General features: G+C 64.4%; 2 protein-coding genes across 2 annotated transcripts; one reads left to right on the top strand and one right to left on the bottom strand.

Moving 5' to 3' along the window:
* Nucleotides 1–7: 7 nt before the first annotated feature.
* Nucleotides 8–19,618, bottom strand: RNF115 (ring finger protein 115). The gene is made up of 9 exons (XM_075445144.1): nucleotides 19,433–19,618; nucleotides 10,851–10,909; nucleotides 9,731–9,782; nucleotides 7,353–7,564; nucleotides 6,759–6,830; nucleotides 6,506–6,578; nucleotides 4,169–4,262; nucleotides 2,041–2,156; nucleotides 8–1,913 (listed from the first exon to the last, which is right to left on the bottom strand). Exons 1-9 carry the CDS (start codon nucleotides 19,517–19,519, stop codon nucleotides 1,782–1,784), a joined length of 897 nt encoding a protein of 298 aa, XP_075301259.1. The 5' UTR covers nucleotides 19,520–19,618; the 3' UTR covers nucleotides 8–1,781.
* Nucleotides 19,619–19,643: 25 nt separating this feature from the next.
* On the top strand, nucleotides 19,644–25,373 carry POLR3C (RNA polymerase III subunit C). The gene is made up of 15 exons (XM_075445128.1): nucleotides 19,644–19,840; nucleotides 20,414–20,590; nucleotides 21,066–21,321; nucleotides 21,641–21,826; nucleotides 21,915–22,003; nucleotides 22,558–22,662; nucleotides 22,827–22,919; nucleotides 23,072–23,152; nucleotides 23,432–23,483; nucleotides 23,569–23,629; nucleotides 23,698–23,848; nucleotides 24,076–24,177; nucleotides 24,874–24,923; nucleotides 25,007–25,156; nucleotides 25,237–25,373. Exons 2-15 carry the CDS (start codon nucleotides 20,444–20,446, stop codon nucleotides 25,316–25,318), a joined length of 1,605 nt encoding a protein of 534 aa, XP_075301243.1. The 5' UTR covers nucleotides 19,644–19,840; nucleotides 20,414–20,443; the 3' UTR covers nucleotides 25,319–25,373.

Raw genomic sequence — 25,373 nt, 5'->3', positions numbered from 1 at the left:
TCTCAGCTTCTTTATAAAGGCCTTTATTGGACTTCAGAGCAAACGAACACCAGTTTAAACCGAGTGTACGCAGTACACCGTGGGCAGCGAGGCAGCGGCGACACGTTTCGACGCGACCCACCTCCCCCCCCGCCCGCCGCCGGGCCGAGCCCTGTGGTGGTTCAGTGGGTACCGTAAGCACGGAGGTTACTCGGACGATAGAAACAAGGAGCTGAACATGGACAAAATGTTACAGAAGTGGGAAAAAACCAAAAAACAAAAAGAACCCAAAAATAAAAAACAAAGGAAAAAAAATAATCTGCAAAAATAAAGAGATCTCTGACAGTTACCGGACTAAGGGAGAGTTCAGAATGCGCGAGGAGTCGGCCGCTCCGACGGCCGCGCGGTCAGGTCTGCTTCCCTGCGGGGTGCCCTGCACGTGGGCCGCACGGCACCGGGCAGCTACGGCCCCTCGGCACCTCGCTGTGGGCGGGGGACGGGCGGGGACAGACCCGGGGACACCACAGGCACCGGGAGAGGGGACACGGGCACCTGGAAAAGGGACACAGGCACCTGGGAAGGGGACACGGGCACCCAGAGAGGGGGACACGGGCACCCGGAGAGGGAGACACGGGCACCTGGGGAAGGGGACACGGGCACCTGGGGAAGGGGACACGGGCACCTGGGGAAGGGACACGGGCAGCCGGGAAGGGGACACAGGCACCCAGAGAGGGGGACACGGGCACCTGGAAAAGGGACACAGGCACCCGGGAAGGGGACACGGGCACCTGGAAAGGGGACACGGGCACCTGGAAAAGGGACACAGGCACCCGGGAAGGGGACACGGGCACCCAGAGAGAGGGACATGGGCACCCGGGAAGGGGACACGGGCACCCGGGAAGGGGACACGGGCACCTGAGGAAGGGGACACGGGCACCCGGGAAGGGGACACGGGCACCTGAGGAAGGGGACACAGGCACCCGAGGAAGGGGACACGGGCACCTGAGGAAGGGGACACAGGCACCCGAGGAAGGGGACACAGGCACCTGAGGAAGGGGACACAGGCACCCGGGAAGGGGACACGGGCACCCGGGAAGGGCCAGGAAAAAAACCCCCAACCAAACCCAGCCCCTGCCAAGACGCAAAGCCCCGCTGGGTGCACGCCCGATCCCAGCCCGCTTCTCTCCGCCGGCGCCTCGGGGACAGCCCGAGCCCCCGCGCCGCCTCCGCCTCGGTTCTGCAAACCCAGCACGCTGGTTTGGGGACACCGGGGCTTCAATTCCGGAGCAGAGGGGGAAGACCCCCCCCCTCCTGGCTTCGATTCCCCCCGCTCGGTTTGAGGGGCAGAGAAGTCAGGAATCTCCTTCCCCCCCCATCCGTCACCACGAGGAGCACCGCAACGGGGACGCTGCCGCCTTCCCCACCCAGATCTGCCACCTCTTTGCCGGGGGGATGCGAGGAGGCTGGAGGAGAGGCCTGGGGGGGGGTCTCCCCAACCCCCCTGCGCCACCCCCCCCCCTTCAAAGGGCCCACGCTTGAAGTAAAGGCTTCGCAAGTATAAAATCAAGTCAAATCACCCAAAAGACTCTGAAATCCGGACTAAGGAGGGGATTCCAACGGAGCCGCGACCGGCTCGGAGATGCTAGGTTAAAGTTTCAGGAAGAAGACAGCACTCGTTGCAGTAATACCACAGGGTGGGCTCCCTCCCCTGCCCTATATTTCCTGCTACTCTTTTTTGTTTTGTTTGAGCTATAATACAATGTACACCCGCAGTGACGATACTTGACCCGAGCCCCCGAGCGTCAGAAAGTCCATCGGTCGTGTAGCTGGCTGTCGCTGCTGAAGCCGTTGCTCGCTGAGGCCTCGGGGTTCTGCGTCTGCCGAGTCGAATCTTCCCCTTTCAAGCTCTTCCTGCACACCGGACACGTGTCGTGCTGCAAGAGAACGGCGGGAGTTCGGGGAAACGCCGCTCGGATGGGCTGCCTCCCCGCCACGGTTCCGGCCCGGCAGCCACGCGGGGCTCGGCGAAGCCCCCGGAGCCCCCCCGCCGCCGGCTCTTACCAGCTCCAACCACGGCACGATGCAGTTGCTGTGGAAGAAGTGGTTGCACGGTAGCTGCCGCACTTGCTCCGCCACCGTGTAGTCCTCTTTGCACACCGGACACTCCAAACCCGTGTCTGGAAGAGACGCAGCGAGCGAGGAGGGTGAGGCAGGCAGCTCTGGCTCTCCGGGAATCCCGACTCCGGGCTCCAGGAGCCAGGGCCCCGCTGCGGACGGCAGCGCTCACCGGCCAGGTGCCGGAGAAATCCCTGATGCTCCCCGCCCGCGGCCAGCGCTGACGAAAATCAACCCAGCTAAGGGTGTTTTAGCTCGAGTCCTGCCCAGACTTCCTCGCCCAGGCTCAGGGCAGCGTGGCAAGGCTTCCACGCACACCCTCCTCCGCAGGAGCCCAGGCGGCTGCCGCTGCGCCGTGACCACGAGAGCCCGGTCCCTGCTTCCTCGGTCACCCAGCGCAGCTGGCGGGGAGAGCGAGCGCCCGGCCCCGCTCGCCCGCCAGGCACGGCCCGAGCTCTGTCCCTTCAGCCAGGCGAGACCCAGCATTACAACATGGAAAGTCAGATGCTTCCTGGCTTCCCAGACAAGGAGGAGAGACACGGGTCTATAAAAAGCACCAGACAAAAATATCTGTTGTGGAAACAGCTTTTCTAATCAAACAGTTTGTTGGTCTCAACAGAGCGTTTTGGTTTCCAGTAACAGAGCAGCTTGGAGGGAACGGGATCCTTCCAGCTGCCTTCAGAGACAGCGCTCGGCAAACACGGGGAGAAAAAGCCCCGGGCTGAGCTCCCTGCAAACCCCCGGCCGTCACGAGCAGCCCCCGGGGTGCTGCTGCCAGCGGCGCTGTGGGACCCGCGTGCCTCACCCGACGCAGCCGGAGCAGCCTGCAGGAGCAGAGCCCAGCTCCCGGCCCGAGAGCGGAGCCAGCCCCGCGCCGAGGCCAGCCCGGGGAGCAGGGAAAGCAATCAGGGGTTCGGGAGGCCAAAACAGCAGCGCGTGGGGACCGCGCGAGCGCTGCAGAGCGAAGGAGGCCTTGGCTGAGCTGGTGGAGATCGGAGAGCTCCAGGAGAACCGGACTCCAGCAGCGACAGCAGGAGCGAAGCTGGGGATCTCCCGAGCTGGGAGAGGTGAGCGTGTCCAGCCCTGGGGAGGAGGGAGCAGCTCGGCCCTTCCACCCGCCCGCAGCAGCCGGGGAAGCGCCGGGACACAGCGCCGGGGCCGACCCTCGGCAGAGGGAGCGGGGCAGCTCGGGAGGACATTCAGCGTGACCTGGGCAGGCTGGAGAGCTGGGCAGAGAGGAACCTGATGAGGTTCAACCAGGGCAAGGGCAGGGTCCTGCACCTGGGGAGGAACAACCCCAGGCACCAGTACAGGCTGGGGGGAACCTGCTGGAGAGCAGCTCTGGGGAGAGGGACTGGGAGTGCTGGGGGACGACAGGGTGACCATGAGCCAGCAGCGTGCCCTGGGTGCCCAGAAGGCCAAGGGGATCCTGGGGTGCACGAGGAGGAGTGTGGGCAGCAGGGCAAGCGAGGTTCTCCTCCCCCTCTGCTCTGCCCTGGGGAGGCCCCATCTGCAGTGCTGGGTCCAGTGCTGGGCTCCCCAGTTCAAGAGAGATGAGGAGCTACTGGAGAGAGTCCAGCGCAGGGCTACGAGGATGAGGAGGGGACTGGAGCATCTCTCCTGTGAGGAGAGGCTGAGGGAGCTGGGCTTGTTCAGCCTGGAGAAGAGAAGGCTGCGAGGGGACCTTAGAAATGCCTCTAAATATCTGCAGGGGGGGGTCAGGAGGATGGGGCCAGACTCTTTCCAGTGGTGCCCAGCGACAGGACAAGGGGCAACGGGCACAAACTGGAGCAGAGGAAGCTCCAGCTGAACCCGAGGAAGAACTTCTTCCCTCTGAGGGTGACGGAGCCCTGGCCCAGGCTGCCCAGGGAGGCTGTGGAGTCTCCTTCTCTGGAGATATTCCAGCCCCGCCTGGACACGGTGCTGTGCCCCCTGCTCTGGGTGACCCTGCTTGGGCAGGGGGTTGGGCTGGGTGACCCACAGAGGGCCCTGCCAACCCCGACCATTCTGTGAGTCTGTGATGTGTGTGTCAGGAGGCGAGCGGCATTGGGCACGGGCGGCTGATTTCGCTTACCGACTTGTTCCTGAGTTACTGTCACTGTCGGGAGCGAGGAGATCTTCTCCTTGTCGGCTGGAGGTGGTCCCGTGTTTTCCAGCTGCCCCAAGAGCTGCGGAGAAGACAACACGTCACGCTCAGGAGCGGGGACACGGCTGTGCCGCGCAGAGCGTCGTCACACGAACACGGAGCTCGCAGCGCCAGGCAGGAGCAGCGCGGCGCAGGCTGTCCCCGGGGACGTCCCCGACCCCGTCCCAACGCCCTGAAGGGACGGACACCGCCGTGCCCTGGCTCCCTCGCCAGAAACGTTCCTGCTGCCCAGCCCCAGGAGCAAGCTCGGGCCGTTTCACCCCAGCTCGGACATTCAGCGCAGAGGTGCCCGCTCCCTCCTCTGCGGCAACGTTTTCGGTGTTCAGACCTTACTTCCACGCCTCTCAGCAGGCCCCACTTCCAACATCGCTGCCTTCCAGCTATTTTCTCTGCCATCAACAGCTGGGAGACTGAGGGGCTGGGGCGGGAAGGGAGACACGGCCACGGGTGCTACATCAGTCCTGGAGGATTTTGAACTGAACCGGGGTCGGTAGAGATGTTTTGAGCAGGGGAAGAACCTCATACTGCAGACACCAGGGAGACGGACCCCCCTCTGCCTCACCCAAGGCTTGACCTGGGTGCTAGGAGGAGAGGAGACCTCCCAGGGCTATAAAGAGAAGCTGCTTCAGTCGGGTCCGGCCACCAAACCAAGCAGCCGCACCAAAGCCTGTGCTCCCGCGGGTCTGCATCTCCTGCGCGGAGCCCGACGCTTCACAGGGGCTGAGCTGGAGCTGCAGCGACGGTGCTGGCAGCACCGCCCTCCCAGCGCTAGCAGTGTCACGGCTCACAGGAGTTTCAGGCTCTTCAGACCTAGATTCACCTGCCAGTCAGCTCAAACGGGTTCAAGCACGGTCAGGGCTGGGGTGGAGAAGCATTTCTTGGAGCCTCATTTAACTGACGGCCCCGCCGAGATGCCCGGGATGACACGAAACCCCGGGATGGGCAGGGCTGCTGCTCCAGACCCAGCGGGCAGCCGAGCGGAGCCGCAAATCCAACCCCAAATCCGGACTGCGTCAGCAGCCCCCGCGCCCCGCGCTTGCCGGGGCTTGCTCCGCGCTGCGGGGTGCGGGCTGGGAGGCGGAAGATGCCGTGTGGGCTGCAGGCTCCTTTTGGGAAGCGGTGAGTAAGGCGGGTGTGATGCAGCCCGGGGAGCCGGGGGCTGCGTATGAATGGCAGCAGATGGCTCTGCCAGGCGCTTTCGGGAGGCGGCAGCACGACAGCGGCAGCCAAATTAGCTCTCGGTCCAGCCTCCGTCTGCTCCTCCCAGCCCGGCGATGCCAGCGCCCTGGGGCAGGCTGGACATCCCCGATCCTCGGAGGAGCCAGACAACGCTTCCAGGGAACGGGAGCGGCCTCGGCTCACCCCTCCACAAACCCCAGGGGGAAATGGCTCGTGGCTGCGAAGTGCTCGATCTGCTGAGGGACTCGGCGCTGACGCTGGAGACACTCGCCTTTGGAGGGACCTGCGAGCCTTGCGCCAGGCGTGGGCTGACCAAGGGGTGACCCAAGAGGCTGCGTTTCCACTCGAGCGAGGGCCGGTCCCTGCTCCTAGACCCCTCTGCAGACGCAGGGCCCACGCCAGAGACCGACGGTCCGTTCTGCACTGCCCTGGGGAGGCCCCATCTGCAGTGTTGGGTCCAGTCCTGGGCTCCCCAGTTCAAGAAAGATGAGGAGCTACTGGAGAGAGTCCAGCGGAGGGCTACGAGGATGAGGAGGGGACTGGAGCATCTCTCCTATGAGGAGAGGCTGAGGGAGCTGGGCTTGTTCAGCCTGGAGAAGAGAAGGCTGCGAGGGGACCTTCGAAATGCCTCTAAATATCTGCACGGGGGGGTCAGGAGGACGGGGCCAGACTCTTTCCAGTGGTGCCCAGCGACAGGACAAGGGGCAACGGGCACAAACTGGAGCAGAGGAAGCTCCAGCTGAACCCGAGGAAGAACTTCTTCCCTCTGAGGGTGCCGGAGCCCTGGCCCAGGCTGCCCAGGGAGGCTGTGGAGTCTCCTTCTCTGGAGATATTCCAACCCCCCTGGCTGCGGTGCTGTGCAGCCTGCTCTGGGTGACCCTGCTTGGGCAGGGGGTTGGGCTGGGTGACCCACAGAGGGCCCTCCCAACCCCAGCCATGCTGGGATTCTGTGTGTTCCAGTCCTCATCTGAAACCCAGGGCTCATCTCCAGCAGCGGGACCGACCCGGGAGGAGCACAGAAACCCATCGGAGCCCAGGCCAGCCAGCTTGGGACTCTCTCCACGCAGGCACAGGCGAGGGTCTTACCTGGGTGACGATGGCATCAAGGCCGCTCTGTCCCCACGCGTAGTCCCCAGGATTCGAGTGCAGCATCCCACTCCTGCGGACGGGAGCAGAGAGTCACGGAAGCCGTTTCCCCCCACCCCAAACCAGCCCCGAGGTCTGCACGATCCTCCCAGGGAAGCCACGCTGGGGAGACGGAGCGCCCCAGCACCAGACCACTGGTGTTTACTGGTGTGGACAGGACAAAGCCACGGTGTAAACCACACTCGCTACTCACCAGGAAAAAGGGTGTTGCGAACCAGGAATCGCTGAGTTTGCAAAAAACCCTGCAAAGATCTGCTGTATTATTCTAAAGAGGGAGGAATCGAAAGAGAGAGAAAAAAAAAACATATTACAAGTTGAGCAAACACGGCAGCAGCCACAGCTCAGCAAGAACGGGCAGCAAAACGTGAAACACTGCTCGGATCGATCGCAGCCACGCCGCTGCCAGGCTGGGGCCTAGGTGCATCCCTCCGCGGCAGGGCGAGCCCCGAGACAGAGGCACAGCACGAAGAGCGAGGGCTGCCAGCTCGTCAGAGCGTGGGAGGGCTGGGAGAGGAAGCGAGTGAGTTTCCCAAGCGCTGACTCGCTTCCCTGTGGCGAGGGCTGGCACCGTTACAGGCAAAACCCACCTTTCTCACCACGCGGCTCCGCTTCGGGCCAGGGGGGACAAAGGGCAGAGCATCTGATGCGAAACCCCACGTTTTCTGGGTCCAAGGGTCACCCACCGTAAGTGCCAGGATCCCGTTTCACCAGGTTTCTCCCCAGAATCCCACTTTCTGTCCACAGCTGGGGCAGGGAGAGACTTGCAGGGGGTAGTTGAGGCACTTACCCTTCGATAGCGGGAGACCTGTCGGGGCGGGAGCTGCCCCGGGATCTGTACCTCCGCGTCATGGGCAATCGCGGGGGTCGGCTTGGTCCCCAGAGGTCGGCGTGGGCTTGGTGGCCCCTCTCGTTGTCCCTGCTGTCTTGATCCAGTGAGCTGCTACTCAGAAAGGGTCTGAAGTCAGGAAAGAACATTGTGTGGTCCAAATGGTCCCAAAGCTGGGGGGAGAGAGGGGGAGACACAAACCACACACAGCTCCGTCACTAAACCCGGCGACTCCGCTGCCAGCGCGGAGGCAGGGAAGTCCACCTCGACAGAAGTGACTGAGCAAATTCATCTGGTTACCATGGCTCCCAGAAAAAAGTCTGGCAAACACGCTTAATTATAGCCCAAACTAATGAGATACACCACCCCCGGGAAGACCAACGTGTCAGCTCCTTCCCGCTACGCACGGCTCGCGTGCTTCGCTCAGCCAGCCCAGGGCACCGCGAGGGCCGGTCTCTCTCTCCGAGGGCTGGGATTTCTCTGCCAGCCTGCAGAGAAACCGGGGGGTGCACGAAAACACCCCAGAACCTGAGCAAGGCACCCCCACGCCGAGCCACGGCTCGGAGCCAAGAGCCCCCTCAGCCACCCTCTCCTCCAACAGCCACTTGGTTCTACTCCTTCCGCGACTCAGATCACCCACGGATTCAAACGACAGCTGAGGAGGGCACTGACGATCGATGATGTGGGTTTACGAAAAGAAAAAAAGCAACCAACTTGGTAGGAGGCAACAAAACAAGGACAAGACACCGTCCGTGTGCCACGTGGGAGCAAGCTGCTGCTCGCGCTCGATACGGCCAGGCCAGGCATTCGAAGGAGCGGTGCCCTCGGATTTACGGCGGGAATTAAACGCCACGGAGCGTAACGCGAGGGCTGTTCTTGTCTTCTTGGTACTAGACCCTCATCACGCCTTATGACATGATCAGAGCGGCTTAATTTCCATTTCACACCAGATTAGCTCACTTCACAAGTCTCTTACACTGCCTGGCTCAATCTGGTGCTGGAGGAAAGAGAGAGGTTGATGACCTGTTCTCTGAATTCATACCCCACAGACAGAGTTTTGCTTGTCCTCCTGCTGGTTGTGATCAAGACAGAGCTCTGCCCGCCTGCAGCCACGCTGCTGAGAGAAGACTTTCATTTATTATTAATCCTAAAAGCCATTTCAATTTACACAGCGCCTTTCATGCGGAGGCATCCCGAAGCTCTCTGCAAATCGAGACAGGGGCTCCGAGGCGAGATCACCTCATCCCGCTGGAGCACGGACCCTTCTGGTGACGAGCAACATCCAGGCAACAGCTGTTGTTCAGGAGACCAACGGGCCCAGCCGAAGAGGAGCCGAGGAGAGGCAAACCGGCCGGACGCGGGGAGCGTGGAAGCAAACAGGAGGGATCCAGACCCGAAACACAAAGCCGCAGAGGAATTGCAGCCATTTGGTGACCCTGCTTCTGGCACTGAACCGAGCGGCTTTGCTGCAGCGCACGCAGGAGCTCAGCGACAACGCAGACCCCCAGATCCACCCGGGGACAGCCCCGGCCGACGAGGCGTCGGGGAGGGCTGAGGAGCCTGGCAGGACCGAGAAACAGTTCAAACTCCTCAATAACCAAGCAAACGAATAACCCGACCTCTGAGCAAGGCCTCCTGGCAGAGGAGACGCGCAGACGTTTTACTCCGCTCTGTTTTACGCGGCTCGGCTCAGCTCCGGAAGGGAAACGGAGCCCTGAGGAAGGAAGCCCGAGAGCAGAGCCTAGAGCTGCCTGTCCTTCCCCGGGCTCTGGAAGCGGAGCCGCCGCCGCAGCCACGAGCCCCAGGTGACTCAGAGCTCGCCGTGTGTATTCCCGGAGCCCGACTCAGGCCGTCGGCGCGCGCCCGGCTGCTTGAGACTTTAGGTACCGGGGTAAGAACAGGCACTTCCAGCCCTTGCCACCCAACACCTCCCGCGCTGAGGTCCACGCAGCCAAATTCTGAGACGCTGATTTTGTTACCAAGTTTTTCCGACAGCTGAATTTCTGGTAAAACTCCGAGCAGCGATGAGCACGTAGGAAAGGGCGGTCAGGCAACACCCTCCCTGGCTGGCTGAGCACCACCGACCAGGGCCAGCCTGTCTTTCTAGCATCCTTCTTTTCCTGCCCTGCCCAGTGAGCAAATCTCTGGCAGGTCTCAACCCCGGCAAGGTCAACAGTCTCCTCGAAATTTGCTGAGTTCCTGCAAACTCTTGGGAAGATCAGCTGTGCTCGTCGCAAGGCAGTGAGCGGAGATGCCTTCACGTACTGTACCTGGAGCCAAGACTGAAAACCTCTTCATGGCTACAGCTGGAAAAACCCACGCACGACAGCAACACTCACCTCTGCAAACTGTGTGGACGGGCTGTCGTCTATGCCGCTGCCATCTAGAAAACTGGAGAAAAACAGGCGAGTGAGAGCAGGTCAGCCCTCCAGAAACCCGCTCCCCTTCTGGGGTTACACGCGGGTGGGAGCCCACGCCAGCAAGACAGTCCCCGTGCGGTCTGCGAGAGAAAGGGAGGAGCACACAGGGCCTGCCTGTGCTGAACACGGCGGAATAATTCCTAGGGACAGAAAAGGTTCAAGCACCAGCACACTACGCACAACCAGACCGCGGAAGAAACCTGGTTTCCACCCCTCCAGACCCTGGAGAGCCTCCCAGGAGGAGGCACCTGAGACGGAGCATCGTCACTCCGCCAACGGATTGCGTGCTCAGGGCCCCGGAGGAGCCCGCCAGTCTCACCTTCACCGACGGGCACACGTTTCTATTTCAGACGAGGACGCAGTGGGACATTAAGTCCTCTCCTCGGTGACTCTGGCCCCAGACTCTGGCTCTGGCAAGTCTCAGATAGCACAGGTTCACGCAACCACCGGTGCCCTTTCGTCTCGCCTACCCCCAACCCAAATAAAGCAGTTTTCTCAGCAAGACCAAACACAGTAAGCGCGGAACGGGCATTGCTTTGCATCCCTAATTGGCCATCAGTGCGTTCTGCTGGGTGACCGACAACCAAAGCCTAGAGAGAAAAGGTATTTCTTTCCCTCTCGGCCTGAGCTGCGGGATTGGAGCAGCAGTCAGGAGCCTGAGCTGGGGCCAGCAGAGGTAAAAGGAAAGGTGCTGTGAGGCACTGAGATTCGAGCCTGATTCCTCAGAAAATAACGCTCTGACAGACCAAAGAAACAGGCGCCAAAAACCGGTAAGCGCTTCTGCTCAGGGGACCTCGTGCGGCCTTCGTTCGAACCTCCCACCTTCCTGGAAGCCTTCCCCAGGCCCCTCCACGCAGCTCCAGCACGAGACCGACGGCCACTCGGATTTTCAGCCTCCGCCGGTATCAAGTCCAAACTCACGCTAATACCTGAGCTTTGCTTTCGCATTCCTCACTTTACCCTCGTTGCCTGCACTTGTTCGAGGCTTTACGCCAGGCACCTCACAAACCCCGAAGACACGTAAGCGTGCGGGAGTTACCTGGAATCGTCTGTCACTTCTTCGATGAAGCCAGACTCGCACCTCGGGCAGGTGTACTCCTGTGAAGACAGAGGCAGCCGCGTTACCCCCGCGCGCTTCGCTCGCCGTTTCAGGGAAAAGACGGAGCTCAAGGAGTTCCAGGCCAGGAGCCCCAGGTGAGCTCCCTCTCCCTGTAAAGGCACCCTGGGAGACCAGGGTTTCGGTTGCATTAGGAGGATCTCAAAGGATTTGACATCTCCACGTGCTTCCTCGCCCCCCACGGCGTTACCGAGCAGGGACACCCTGCCCAGGGCAAGCACGGGCGCAGGGCTTGCACAAGGGCTCCGTCCTCACGGCCATCGGCACGGCAACACTCGATTGCCGGCCATTTATCCACCCGGAGAAAGGGAAGGAGAGCACCCCTGCCGCCCTTCACCGGAGAGCTGGGCACACCCAGCCGCACGACCGCGCGGGGACCCCGGCCTCGGCACCGGGGAGCGGCGGAGCTGCTCGCGGGGAACCACGCAGGCAGCCGCAGCTTCTCGGAGGAGCGGGGAAGAGACCTTTCAAGGAGAAAAGTTGCTCTGCTCTCATTGCGAGAGCCCTCGTTTTGTCCTAGAGATCTACGTCGATGTAGGGCAAAACGCTGCCAAGACCAAAAAGTACCCCCAGATCCTCCCTCCCCAGCCCGTCCCGCAGCAGGAGACGGAGCACTCCCGAACCCCGCGCTCTGGGCAGCGATTTTCCAACCCATGATTTGTGGGGTCTCTGTCCAAAAACCGAGCCCCCTGGTAATTCCTGCTTTCTTTACTCACGCTTCCCAGACCCTGCCAGCGTCCGCGAGCCACAGCCTCGAGCCCTGGGTGCCAAATCATGCCACCTAGACCTGGAGCCTGACGAGGAAGAGGAAAGGCAAGACAAGACGCCGAAGGCAGCGGCACGCCAGCTCCTCCAGCTCCTCCTTCGGGCTCCCAACACGCCGCCGAGCCCGAGGACCGATCGAATTCCCGGCGTGGCGTTACCAGAGCTGGGGCGCAGGCGAGACATCCCCCAGCCCTGTAACGCAACGCCCTCGCCGAGGCCGCTCCAAGCTCACCCGCGTCTTTTTTATGCTTTCACGACACGCAAGCTTCAGCTGCCCGGCCCCTGTCACCGCGCAGCTCCGCATCGCGCTCCCCCGGCATCGGCATTTCCCTGGGAAGGGTGCACAAGCCCCCCAGACACCTCAATCAATCTCATTTCCCTTTTTTCCCCCCAAAGCGAAGCGTTAGCCGGCCGCGTTTCCCAGGTGCTGCGCCTGGGCAGGGGCACCTCGCCTGCCAGTGCAGCGGCTTCAGAGATGGAGCAGCGTGCGGCGGGGGGCTGCCCACAGCAGCTTCGCTCCCAAACCACTCACAACACCCCGGCCTGCGACGCAGAGGTGGAGCCCAGGTTTTCAAAGGCCCATTCTGGCAGCTGAACACACGGAAGGTTCTGAAAAGCGCTCGGCCTTGAGTGTAACGGGAACTGATGGGTGATGAGCTCTTAGGAAGGAGGGGGGATGAAGAAAAAAAAAATCTGTCTGGGGCATTCGGCTTTGCATCCGTGAATTGCAAGGCTAACGAGGACAGAGGCGTGCGTGCGGCTCGGTTCTGCGTAGGAGCAAATTGCGGGGCTCAACGCCACCCCGGAGAGCCAGCCCGGCTGCATCCGGAGCCACCTCTGCACGGAAACTCTAACCCAGGGAAAACAGGAGCTCTCCTGCTTGGGAAAGGCTCTGCCAAGCGCAGAGTGCCGTCGGGTGTCCCCCTCCAGAGACGCTGGGTCTGAGCTGCAGATCAGCAGCGAGGAGCAGTGAACGCCTGGCATTAATTACCAGTAACGAAGACGGACCGAGTCCAACGCCAGGCTCTGAAACACTGGGGTCAGAAAGCTCGTGTCACCCCACCCCACCCCGCTTCCCACTGCCCCACCGGGCTTCAGGGCGATACCGAACCACGAGGACGTTCCGCGCTGCCGAAAAATCCTCCACTTGACTCGTTTCCAGCATTTTCCCTGTCAAAACGACCACGTTAGAAAGAGATCCCCCCCCCCAGGTTAGCAGCAGGCCATGCCATCGGGGACACCGCTGCACCTCCTGGGGCCACAGGTCTGATGCGTTTCTGGAAGCTTTTGAACGCTGCTTTTTATGTTACAAGCGGCATGGAAATTACCAGCATCTTGCCCCGCAGCTCGGATGTAGAGTCAGAGCATGAAGAGAGATAAAAATGGCATTTGGGATAAATAGCAACAGGGGGGAGGGAGAAGGGAAACCAGAACAGACGGCGGGAGGTGGGTGGGATACTGCAGAGCCATCGCACGCACGGAGTGGCACCAGCCCTTCGGCTTCTCCCCGCTTTCTGCGAGAGGTTTCGGGCTGCATCGGAGCCCCGGTCCCTGCCGGAGCCTCCTGCCTGCACAGGAGCTCGGCGGGTGCCCCCCGTCCCGACAACCACCACCGCCCCGGTGAGCACAGGGACCCCGTTCCCCAAGCAGCACCCAGCCACAGCGCGAGGAAAAAGGTTTTCCAGGGAGGAACGGCAGCACCCTATCGCCCCAACTCCCCTTCAGCCTGGTGGTCCGTGCTTCCCAGCAGGAAAAGAAACCCAGACCCCACCAGCAGCCCTCGCTGCCTGCGGCTCTGCCCGACGGGAGCCCGCTGCGCCCTGCTCACGAGAGATGCGCGCTCGTTAGCCGGAGGCAAGCAGCCAGATGATTTCCTAAGCAGCCAGAACCGGGTGGCACGCACACGTCTAGCCCAAGCGCGTCTGTCAGCAGCGACGCTGCTAGACTTGATCCTGCGTCGAGGCAGAAAGGACGGGCGAGGTGGTCTGTGGGCCGCTGGTTTGTGGGTCCGCACACCCAGGCGGTCCCCAAGCCCCTCTTCACCCCCAGAACAGAGGGAAAGATGCAAACGCCATCCCAATTAAGAAGCAAGTGAAGCTGTGGGGCAGCAAACCAGTCTGAGTTTTGAGGTCCCTGCGGAAAACTGCATTTGAAGGCCGCCCAGCACCAGGAAAGGCGACGTGCGGGTTGCTGTGGTCCATCGATGGCGCGGCTCGGGTTCTCGGGCCGAGCAGGCAGAACACAAAATACAAATATCTGCAGGGTGGGGGTCAGGAGGCCGGGGCCAGGCTCTTTCCAGTGGTGCCCAGCAACAGGACAAGGGGCAACGGGCACAAACTGGAGCAGAGGAAGCTCCAGCTGAACCCGAGGAAGAACTTCTTCCCTCTGAGGGTGACGGAGCCCTGGCCCAGGCTGCCCAGGGAGGCTGTGGAGTCTCCTTCTCTGGAGATATTCCAGCCCCCCTGGCTGCGGTGCTGTGCCCCCTGCTCTGGGTGACCCTGCTTGGGCAGTGGGTTGGGCTGGGGGACCCACAGAGTACCCGAGCTGCACCCAGCCACCGCGGCCAAGGGCCCGCAGGTAATGGTGTGGAGTTTGTCACCCTCACCCACAAGGTCGGGCTCGAACCGTCTCCTTCTCGTGTCCTCCCAGCTGTTCCGGGCACCGGCAGCTTGGAGCAGAGACATCAAAGCAAGCTCCCTGATCAGCGAGGAGCAGACTTCGACAAAGGACAGAGAATAAGGCAAGCTGAGAAGCTTCTCCCTGACTCTTGCTCCATCCGGCAGCTGCGCACGCTTCTACTTTGGTCGCTTGTCCTCCCCTCGAGGGCCACGAGCCCGCCCCAGGGCTGCAACCCCAGACGTAACCTCCCCGCCTTCCCCTCTCCTCGCCAGGCAGCTGCGGCAGCAGAACTCGGCTCCACCACCCCGGGCCTGGCTTGACTCGTTCGTCCTTGCTGAATTAAACATCCCTGCTGCAACCCCCCCAGCTGAACGATGGCTGTAGGTGCTGGGCACCATCACCCCGCACCCTCCAAATGCCTCACCCACGGGGCAGCTGCTCCTCGCATTAAACACCACGGTTTGTATCCGACACGAGTAAAGCACGGGAGACGCAGGGAACCAACCCTCACTGAACACCTCGGAGCCGTGCGACCAAGCCGCGGCTCACAGCAAGGCTGAGCCTCACATGCTTCAGCCCTCGGTTAGGAAAAGATGGCTCTCGTTTTCTCACGTGAAGCAGCGCAGCGAAAGAACCCTCCACGGCATCTCTTCTCCCGGGAGGATGCTGGGGCAGCCACCAGCTCCCGAGAGCCGCTGCTCGGCTCTCCCGTCGCGCCGGCACGCGAGCCAGGGCCGTGGCTCTCGCCCTCGGAGCTCAGCAGCTTCTCCCCGGGTCCCCGAGGCAGCTCATCACCTCGACCTTCCTCGAGCTGCGTGTCGGCCGCGGAGGCTGCGGCCAGAGGGTGTCGGGAAGCCAAAGTCACAAGATGAAATCTTGGAGGGCTGCGATTCCTAAACGCCACGGCGCAGGTACAGTCTCCAGCCAGGAGATGCTTCAGGCACGGGGAGGTCTAGCAGGAGGACTGCTCAGCAGCCCATCATTTTCCACCGCCTTCCCCCTAATCCCTCTCAGGAAGGGGATCCAGAGCTCAAACAACCCAAGACAGCTAATTTTATCCAAAAAAGGTTCGTTGTTGGGGTTTTTTTTTAAATAAAAAACATTTTTCCCAGAGGAGACCAAGCAGCTGTCACAACCAGGCAGTGACATCCCCCTTCCCTGCTCGCTCCCGCACCAAGCCCCGCGTGGTCTCCTCCGTCCCAGGACCCGACCCCAGAACCTGCCGCTGCTTCTCCCCCCGGCGCAAGGAGAGGGCCCTCGCCGAGCCGCAGACGCACCCCTCGCTACAGATCACCGCGCTGTCACCGCTGTCGCAGCCGGGGACCACCGCACCCCGACCTCGCGTCCGCCCCAGCGTCGCCGCGCAGCTCGGCAGCCGATCCAAGCGTCTCTCCGAGCCGCGCCGCGCGCGAGGGGAACTCCGTGGCCGAATCGCCGGGCGCCCGGGCGGCAGCTTTTCCGCGTGCGCGGCAGCGGGGGGACGGTCTGCCACCCTCGGCGTCCGTCCAGAGCTCTCCCAGGGTAAGGGAACGCGCAGCGAGATCAGCTCCTCTCCGAGACCACCCAGCTTCGCACCGGCGACGGAGGGGACCAGGCCGCTCCGGGGACAGGAGCCTACCAGGGACGCAACCGGCCACGGCAGGGACAGGCAGGGCCATCGCTCCAGCCCCGTCCCGCTGCCTCTGCGGAGGGGAGCATGGGGCCGAAGCGAGCACGCGGCAGCAGTCGGCACTGCGGGAGAGCTGAAATCCCTCGAGGCACGGCATCAGCCCCTGGCCACCCCGAGGCGATCCCTCCAGGCACGGCATCAGCCCCTGGCCACCCCGAGGCGATCCCTCCAGGCACGGCCGCAGCCCCTGGCCACCCCGAGGCGATCCCTCCAGGCACGGCATCAGCGCCCAGCCACCCTGAGGCGATCCCTCCAGGCACGGCATCAGCACCCAGCCACCCCGAGGCGATCCCTCCAGGCACGGCATCAGCACCCAGCCACCCTGAGGCGATCCCTCCAGGCACGGTTGCAGCCCCTGGCCACCCTGAGGCGATCCCTCCAGGCACGGTTGCAGCCCCTGGCCACCCCGAGGCGATCCCTCCAGGCACGGCATCAGCCCCTGGCGATGTCCCCGCTGGGGACACCTGCACGTTGGCACGTGCAGGCAAGGAGCGCGGTCCAGGCCACCCCCACTCTCCGGAAGGTTCCGGCTGAAGCGAGCGGAGCTCCGTCGACGACGGCTGCTGCGTCTGAACCCGACCTGCCGGGAGCCCTGGCCGGGGCCCGGCGATGGCAGGGGAGGCCACGGCGGCCGCGTGCTCGCTGGGGAAGCGGCAGCGGCCCCGTGCCCCTCCGTCTCGCCGACCAGCAGCGGATCCTCTGGCTCGGGGGGGGTCGGTGCGAAGAACCCCCCGCCGGACAAGCGACCGCCGCCGGGCTTTTGGCTCAGGTTGTGTTATCCTGGTGAAAGCAGTTTAAACAAAAAACCCCAAACGGTGCGCTCAGCATTTGTTTTGTTTTTGCAAAGGCGGGGAGAGAAGTGACTTGTCTGGGGCGAGAGAAGAGCTCGGGGGCACAGGACCACGTCCCGGTCCCAGCAAACGGGTCCAGCTTCTCCCAGTTTATCACTGGTTTCGCAGACCTTCCTCCCTGCAGCTCTGCTGGAGGTGAACCGAGACACGGAGAGAGTCACCGGCCCAAGAGAACCCAGCGCTGGGTCAGACCGGGCCGCACCCAGCCAGGGCTCCGCTGGCGAGGCAGGGTGACGGCCACGCCGGGGGACACCCCGCGGGCAACCGCCCCCAAGCCACGGGCACAGCACCGACCCACGCTGCTCAGAGCACGTCCTGGCGCCGAGTACAGATTGCAAAAGCCTCTCCCAGCCGAGCCGGCCGGCCGGGGAAGGGCGTCAAGGTGTTCTGGCTGCGTTCTCCTTCCAAGGGATGAGTGAAGGAACAGGTTTGGGGATGACTGACGGCAAGCGGCGTCCCCAGCGGGTCACCAGGAACCTGTCCGTCCCCGTCCCCACCCCAGGGCCAGGCCAGAAAACAACCAGGGATCTCAAAAGAGCAAAAATATTCATTGCTGTGGCAGGCACAAGCTCCAAAGGTTTTTATAAAGCCAGGATGGTGACAACCTGCATTTCTAGGCCCACCAAAAGCTCTGCGACGCTGGTCCCCACCGACATGCAGCCGTCTCCGGAGAGGAAGGAGAGCGGGAGAGGCAAAACAACGGCCTCCAGCGAGGCCTCACCCCTGAGCTGGGTTTCTGGGCGCTCCTGAAATAGAAACTGGAGCAAGACACGCTGGGAGAGCCGGGCAAGCCACCCTCCAGGCAGAGGATGCGGCGACCTCCTTAGTGCCCACGCGGAGCAGAAGGGACCTCGGTCCGCCCGGGCTCCCGATTTCGGAGCGAAGCGAACGGCTCGTGGGCAAACGCAAAGGGAAAACGGGCGGAGGGTCGGCGTGAAGGGGTTTCGCGGAGCAGGCCTGGGGTGTTGCTCCCAGGACAAACAAGCAAGGTTACCGAGGCACCAGCAAAGCCTGAGCCTCGGGGACGGACAGGCTCCGAGCGCTGGGGACAGTAACTCTCTCTAACAAAGCGGATTTTGAAACAGTGGAGGGTGACGCGGTGAGGTCAGCGACAGAGAAGAGCGGTGTAAAAAGAGAGCGAAGCAAAATCTGGGAGACAGGAGGGAAGAGAAGCACCCAAAGGTGAAGCTCCCGGCTCCGGGAAGCGGAGCTGGGACGGATGTGGGTGCAGAGAGCTGATCCCACCCCGGCAGATGAGGCTGAGCTGCGGGGGGCTGCTGGCGCCCGCAGAATCCCCCGCTGGAGGCTGGGCTGGGTGCGAGCGCTTTCGGAGCCGGCGCGCACCCCTCTTGCTGCCGAGGGGCCACAGAAATCGGGGAAGGGGGCTCAGTGCCCGAGGGGTCTGCGCGTGGCCTCCCCCTCCTCGGCGATGGAGGACGGGGCGGCTCCACCACCCTCGGATAGCACAGGGGCAGAGAAAGCCCCCAACTCGCAGCTCCGAAATGAACCTTCTGGGTTAACGAAGCCGCTGACTCCCCGCGTGCGGGGTCCCGGGGTGCCCGCAGCCGACAGGAGACGCGGTCCCGACCGGCGGCAGAGCAAGGACAGCTCCGGAATCGGACCGGGACGGGGCCGCAGCCCGCAGGTAACGGCCACGAGATGTCTCCCCTCCGTCCCACGCTGCTCAGCCGGGGAAGGACGCAGGCAGCTGGACGAAGGCGGCCACCCAGTTCACCTCCTCCTCCTCCTTGAGATGCCAGGCCCTTCTGTCCCCCCCCAGTCCTGCCCCCCCCCTCCCCAAATGTCCCCCCGCCGCAGCCCCCACGGACCAAACCTCCCATCCTCGACAGCGCAAGAGGGGGCGGGGGGGTGCGGAGGCCCCTCCAGCCCAGGCCCCCTTCGAGCCGCCTCGCCGAGGGGCCGCGGGGATCTGGCACCTCCCTGCTTGCCCCTGCAGGGCTGGGCTCCCCGGGTTTGGGGGGGTCTCGGTCCCCAGCTCCCCTCTCCTCCTCCCCCGAGGGACCGCAGCGGCCATGAGCCCCTCGCAGGCTGGGTTAGGGGGTGCGAGCTGGGGGTCCCCCCTGGGAGGGGACACACGCAGTCCCCCCAGCCGTTCCCCCCACAAGGCTCCGCAGGATTTCAGAGCCCCCCCTTTGTCCAGAGCCTGGGCTTGGGGGGAGCACCCTGAAACCGCTGGGTTTCTGCAGAAGCAGCCCTTCCCCCTGGGATTTTGGGGGTCACCCCTTCCCTACGGGGTTCAGGGAAGAAGGGCGGGGGGCATCCCTTCCCTGCGGGGGTCCCTGAGGTGATTTTGGGGGGGGGGGTCACCCCTGTCTGTAGGGTTTGGAGGGGAAACCCCTTCCCCACAAAGGTCGGGGCGGGGATGGGGGAGTCACCCCCGCTCGCAGGGCTTAGGGTGGGGGACAAACACCCTCCCTCAGGCTGAACCCCGGGCAGGGCCCCCCCGGAGGGGGGGGGTGGGGGGCGACAGGGCCAGCCCCTCAGCCCCGGGTGGGGGTGGCAGCGCCACTGAGAGGCCTCGGCCTCCCCCCTCCCTCCTCCCCCCCCCCCCCGCCGCGGCCCCAACCCCCGGCGCTTACCGGCAGCTTGGGGCTGACCTCCCCCTTGCAGCTGTGGCAGAAGAAGCGGTGCTGGGACACGGCGGCCGCCGCCGAGGCCTCCGCCATCTTCTCTCTCCCGCCGCCGGCTCCCTGCCGTCAGTCCTCCGCCGAGGCAGCGAGCCCGCGCTCCGCCGGGCAGAGAGGCGGCGGGACGGCGCGCTAGCCTCGAGCTTCCGGTGCGGCTCGTCTGCTCCGGGTCGAGCAGCGAGCTCGCCTGGGTAGAGCGTCCCCTCGGCCCGACGAGACGGCGCGGGTAGAGCATCAGCCGGCGCGGTCCTCCAGAGCCGACAACGAGGCGCGGCGGCGCGGAGCGGGACCGGAAGTAGCGGCGGAGAACCGGAAGTGCCTGTTGCCATGGTGGCCGCATGGGCCTAGGCCCGGGCCTAGGTGAGTGGGAGCCTGGCGGGGCCGCTCCGGCTGGGGCACGTCGGGCCCGACCCCTCCGACAGGACCCCAGGTCTCGGGTGGGTGGACGGGATCGCACCGGGGAGGGGGACACTAGGGACCGCGACCCCTCTGACATGGCCGCCGTCCCCCGGGAGGGGACCGAGGAACAGCTCTGACATGGCCGCCGACCCCGGGGGGGGGGGACACGACCCGGGGACCCCTCTGACATGGCCGCCACCCCCCGGGAGGGGTCGCGGAGCCCCCGACCCCTCCGACAGGACCCCAGGCGTCTGGGGAGGGGGCCATCCCCCGGGGGGTGGACCCCCTCTGACATGGCCGCCACCCCCCGGGGGGGCGGGGACCCGGGGACCCCTTTGACATGGCCGCCACCCCCCGGGAGAGCTCCCGGGGCCCAGCCGTGTCCCTCCCGTCCCCGCTGCAGCGCCGGGCGCTGGCTCTCCCACCCTGCGCCCATTTCGGGACGGGGCACAGCTGGGTTTCCCCGGAGGGCAGCAGCACGGCCCCCCCGCCATCCCGTCCCCCCCCCAATAACCCCAGGGCTCTTCCCCCCAGCACCGCCGGGCGTTCTGAGCCGCCGTCGAGATGACTCAGGCGGAAATCAAGCTGTGTTCCCTCCTGCTGCAAGAGCATTTTGGGGAGATCGTGGAGAAGATCGGGACTCACCTCATCAGGACGGGCGTCCAGCCGCTGCGGACGATCGTCAGCGACACGGGGCTGCTGCTGGACCAGGTACGGCTCAGAGCCGCCCGCGTCGGCTTCAGCCCGGCTGCGATCGGCGGCGTCAGGGAGCGCGGCCTGGACCGCTCCGAGATCGGCCGAGCTGTCGGACCCCACCACTGCCGCTCCGGAAGGAGGAACTGGCAGGAAAACCCTGGGAAGGGCAAACGAGCTCTTCACTGCTTATTAAAAAATATGAGGTGGGTTTGCTTAAGCGGGAGGGACGCTTCGTTACCTCGCTCAGAAGGCAGCCCAGGAAGGGCAGAGCGTAGCTCTGACTTCTCCACAGAGTCCAGAGGGGGACAGGAGTGACGCGCAGGGGACGTGACGGTGGCACAAGCCCCGGCAACTCAGTGCCGGGGAGGCTCACGGCGGCGGGGAAGCGGTGCCTGCGCGTGGGGGAGACGCTCCGCCACCACCGGGAAGGGCGGGGAGCCCGGCGTGGGCTTCCCCGCGGCGTAACGGAGCCCTGCTCTGCCCCGGGCAGGTGAAGAAAGCCCTCTGCGTCCTCATCCAGCACAACCTGGTGACGTACCAGCTGCAGAAGCGAGGCTGCGTGGAGTACGAGGCGCAGTGCCAGCGGGTGCTGAGGATCCTCCGCTACCCGCGCTACATCTACGCCGCCAAGACCCTCTACGGCGACACGGGCGAGCTCGTCGTGGAGGAGCTGCTCCTCAACGGGAAGATGACGATGAGCGTGGTGGTGAGGAAGGTGGCGGACAGGCTGACGGAAACGATGGAAGGTGGGAAGCTCCTCGCCTTCAAAAAAGGGGGTCTGGGAGCGGGAGGAGGTGCGGCGGGGCCGGAGGCCGGTTTGGCTCGGTGAGTGTGGTGCCGGCGGCTCTCTGGGCTGCGTTACGCTGGGAAGCCGGCCAGGACCTTGGAGAAGGAGCGGCCCGAAGCGGCCTCGCCGCCAGCGGGGTTATCAGAGCTGCCCCCCACCCCAAAACGGCCCCCGAGCAGCCTGTTCGTGGGAGTCCTCCGAGGAGCACAGCCTCGCCTCGTCCCCGGAGCGGCGCGGGGGCGCGGGGCTGACGCCGCCATCTCTCTCCTCCGGCCTAGACGGGAAGACCATGGACTACGCTGACGTCTCCAACACGTTCGTGCGCCTGGCGGACACGCACTTCGTGCAGAGGTGCCCGCGGGCCCCCGAGGCCCCCGAGAGCCCCGCCGCGCCGCCTCCGCCCGCGCCCACCTTGGTGATTGACGAGAAGGACATGTACGTCGTGCCCAGGCTGAGCCTCGTCGGTGAGAAGCCCCTCGGGGTAGCCCTGGGCGCTGCCGGGCGGGCAGCGGGGCGCGGTGTTCAGAAGCAAACGCCATCTTTGTTTGTCAGGGAGAGGGAAGCGGAGACGATCGTGTGACGAGGAAGAGAGCGGCGAACGCAAGGCGAAGAAGCAGAAGCAAGATGGAGAAAGCTCGGAGGTACTGGGGACGCCGAAGCACCGTCGCCCTCGGCGCCGCCGGGCTGTAAATCGGAGGAGGCTGCCCGTGCCGCGCCGCTGTCCCCCTGCCTGGGACGCGGCGCTGTCCCTGTCCCGCCACGGGCCGAGCGCCGTCCTCCTCCGCCTCTTCCCAAGGCGTTCTCCTGGGGCTCCTCTCCCTCGGATTCTGGGGCTCTTCTGTTTTGGTTTTTGGGGCTCCTCTCCCTCAGTTTTTGGGGCTCCTCTCCCTCAGTCTTGGGGCTCCCCCCCTTCCGTTTTTGGGGCTCCTCTCCCTCAGTCTTGGGGCTCTTCTCTTTCACTTTTAGGGGCTCCTCTCCCTCAGTCTTGGGGCTCCTCTTGCTCAGTTTTTGGGGCTCCTCTCCCTTGGTTTTGGGGCTCTTCCAGATTTTGGGGCTCCTTTCCCTTGGTTTCGGGGCTCTTCTCTTTCAGATTTTGGGGCTCCTCTCCCTTGGTTTCGGGGCTCTTCTCTTTCAGACTTTGGGGCTCCTCTCCCTTGGTTTCGGGGCTCCCCTCTCTCTCACTGTTCCCCCGCAGCCTCCACCAGACGACGGCATTTACTGGCAAGTCAACATCGACCGGTTCCACCAGCACTTCCGGGACCAGGGGATCGTCAGCGCCGTGGCCAGCCGCATGGATCAGGTTCGTGGAAGCGCCCAGACCCCCCCGCAGCCGCTCTCCGCGCCTTGCTGGGGGGGGGGGAAGGTTCGGAACCCCGCTGCAGGGCAGCCAGGGCTGGCCCACGTCAGAGGAGCCCAGGGCAGGTTCTCCCCCGCCAAGGGCCGTTTCCTTCCCCCCAACACCAGACCAGCAGCGAAATCGTGCGGACGATGCTGCGGATGAGCGAAGTCACCACGTCCTCCAGCGCGCCGTACACCCAGCCGCTCTCGTCCAACGAGGTCAGCGCCCGCGCCGTCCCGCGGTGGCCGGGGCCTCTCCGCTCGCGCGGCTCCCGTTCGGGCAGGAGAAGTCCGTAGGGACCTGCGGATTCGGGCAGGCTGCCAGTGCCATTTCAGCCCCGCTCACGTCCCGCCTGCTTCTCCTCCCGCAGATCTTCAGGTCTCTTCCAGCCGGATACAACATCGGGAAGCAGGTTTTGGACCAGTATCTCACCCTGCTAGCAGACGACCCGGTAAGAAACGCGCGCTCGCCGGGCAGCCGCAGCCTGCGCCCCTCGCTGCCTCCCGTCGCCGCGCGCTGGGGACGTCGCGGGGAAAAGCGGGATTCGGCTGACACTGAAAGCGTTAAAAAAACCACGCGTGATGTTCTTAGGCCGCTCAGATCAGAGATTTTCATTCTTTTTTTTCATAAAATCCACAGAGTACTTTTTACAGTCAAGATTTTACAAAAGTCAGGATTTTTGCTGCTTTGGGACGTGCTGAATTTCTTTTATTTCTTCCTTTTCTCGCAGCTGGAGTTTGTGGGTAAATCCGGGGACAGCGGCGGGGGCATGTACACCGTCAGTATCCTTTGTGGGCAGACTGCGCGGCGCCGCGCGGGCCGCGGTCCCCAGCGCCGCTGTTGGCCCTTGACCTCGGTCTCCTCCAGATCTGCACAAGGCCCTGGCGTCCCTGGCAACGGCCACCCTGGAGTCCATCGTGGAGGAGAGGTGAAGCGGCCACTCGAAGACCCCGCCGCCCTTCCTCGCCGTCGTCCGCTGATTTATTTTCCGCTCAGGTTCGGTTCCCGCTGCGCCCGGATATTCCGCTTGCTCCTGCGCAAGAAGCATCTGGAGCAGAAGCAGGTGGAGGACTTCGCCATGATCCCGGCCAAGGAAGCCAAGGACATGCTCTACAAAATGCTGTCGGAGAATTTCGTGTCCCTGCAGGTGAGCGCGCCCACGCCGTCACCGGAGCCGGGGTGACGCACGGGGGCGGCGCGCGAGGTCGGGGGGCTGGAGAGCGACGGGCGAGATCTCGGGGACGTCCCCAAGCAAGGGCCGGCGTCGCTCTCCTGCCCGTCCCAACACGAGCACCCAGGCGACGGGCTGGGTCCCTGGCCCCAGGTCGCTCACGCGGGGACGTGCCGCACGGTGAAGTCCTCTCCCTCCGGCAGGAGATTCCCAAGACTCCCGACCACGCGCCGTCCCGCACCTTCTACCTCTACACGGTGAACGTCCCGTCCTCGGCGCGGATGCTGCTGCACCGGTGCTACAAGGTAAAGCCGGCACCGCCGCGGACGCTCCCGGAGCCCCGATGGTGGCTCTGCTCGGCCCCGAAAGCCACCGGCACCAGCCTGATCCCCGTGGGGCCCCAGGTGGCCTCCATCCACACCAGAAGTCCAGGCCCCCTGACGCGTGCTGCTGCTCCAGGCGGTGGAGCCCAGTGGCTGTCCACCACCACCACACGTGGTTCTTCATGTGTGGTTCTCCTCCTCCACCTCCTCCTTCTTCACCACCACCACCACCACCACACGTGGTCCTCCTCCTCCACCACCACCACCATGCGTGGTCCTCCTCCACCACCACCACCACCACCATGCGTGGTCCTCCTCCAGCACCACCACTACGTGTGGTCCTCCTCCACCACCACCACCACCACCACCACCACCACCACCACCACGCGTGGTCCTCCCGCACCACCACCACCACGCGTGGTTCTCCACCACCATCATGAGTGGTTCTCCTCCACCACCACCATCACACATGGTTCTCCACCATCCTGGCGTGTCCCCTCACAGCCCCCAGCCCTGCCTTGGCATGATGGCCACCTCCTCCACCCCAGGGACTCCCCAGACGGTGCCACCGGGGCTGGCAGCAGCACTGTCCCCGTGTCACCTCCCACCTCCGGGTGCTGGGGCGCGGGTGTCTGCGCCGCAGTGTGGGGCTTCACCCTGCCCCGCTTCTCCTTCCAGAGCGTGGCCAACCTGATGGAGCGGCGCCAGTACGAGACCAGGGAGAACAAGTGAGCGCCCAGGCGTCGCGAGGAGGGGGTGGGGGTCCGGGGGGGGCTGCAGCCACCGTCCTCTCACCCGTCCCCCCCCCCAGGAGGCTGCTGGAGAAGTCGCAGCGGGTGGAAGCCATCCTGGCCTCCATGCAAGCCACAGGTGCCGAGGAGGCCCAGCTGCAGGAGATCGAGGAGATGATCACGGCCCCCGAGCGGCAGCAGCTGGAGACCCTCAAACGCAACGTCAACAAGTGAGCACTGGGAATGGGGGGCGGATGGGGGGGGGTGTCTGGGCACCAGGGCCCCCTCCCACCACCCGCTGCGCCCCCAGGCTCGATGCCAGCGAGAACCAGGTGGACGAGACCATCTTCGTGCTGGAGTCGTTCATCGCCAGCACCCTGAGGAAGCCCTGAGCGGGGGGCGGCCCCAGCCCTGCGCCCCCACCCCAATAAAGCCGGAGCCAAGGAC

Source organism: Opisthocomus hoazin, chromosome 30 (genome assembly GCF_030867145.1).
Source record: "Opisthocomus hoazin isolate bOpiHoa1 chromosome 30, bOpiHoa1.hap1, whole genome shotgun sequence".
NCBI classification, from domain to species: Eukaryota; Metazoa; Chordata; class Aves; order Opisthocomiformes; family Opisthocomidae; genus Opisthocomus; species Opisthocomus hoazin.
This window is presented reverse-complemented; position numbering and strand designations above follow the sequence as displayed.

Excerpts from the sequence above, each read along its gene's own strand:
- RNF115 (XM_075445144.1), bottom strand. The coding sequence starts at position 19,519 with ATGGCGGAGGCCTCGGCGGCGGCCGCCGTGTCCCAGCACCGCTTCTTC. Across the intron at positions 4,263-6,505 it reads TTGATGCCATCGTCACCCAG|CTCTTGGGGCAGCTGGAAAA; the intron begins GTAAGACCCTCG and ends TCTTCTCCGCAG. Across the intron at positions 2,157-4,168 it reads AGTAACTCAGGAACAAGTCG|ACACGGGTTTGGAGTGTCCG; the intron begins GTAAGCGAAATC and ends CGTCTCTTCCAG.
- POLR3C (XM_075445128.1), top strand. The coding sequence starts at position 20,444 with ATGACTCAGGCGGAAATCAAGCTGTGTTCCCTCCTGCTGCAAGAGCAT. Across the intron at positions 21,827-21,914 it reads GCCCAGGCTGAGCCTCGTCG|GGAGAGGGAAGCGGAGACGA; the intron begins GTGAGAAGCCCC and ends TTTGTTTGTCAG. Across the intron at positions 24,924-25,006 it reads TACGAGACCAGGGAGAACAA|GAGGCTGCTGGAGAAGTCGC; the intron begins GTGAGCGCCCAG and ends CCCCCCCCCCAG.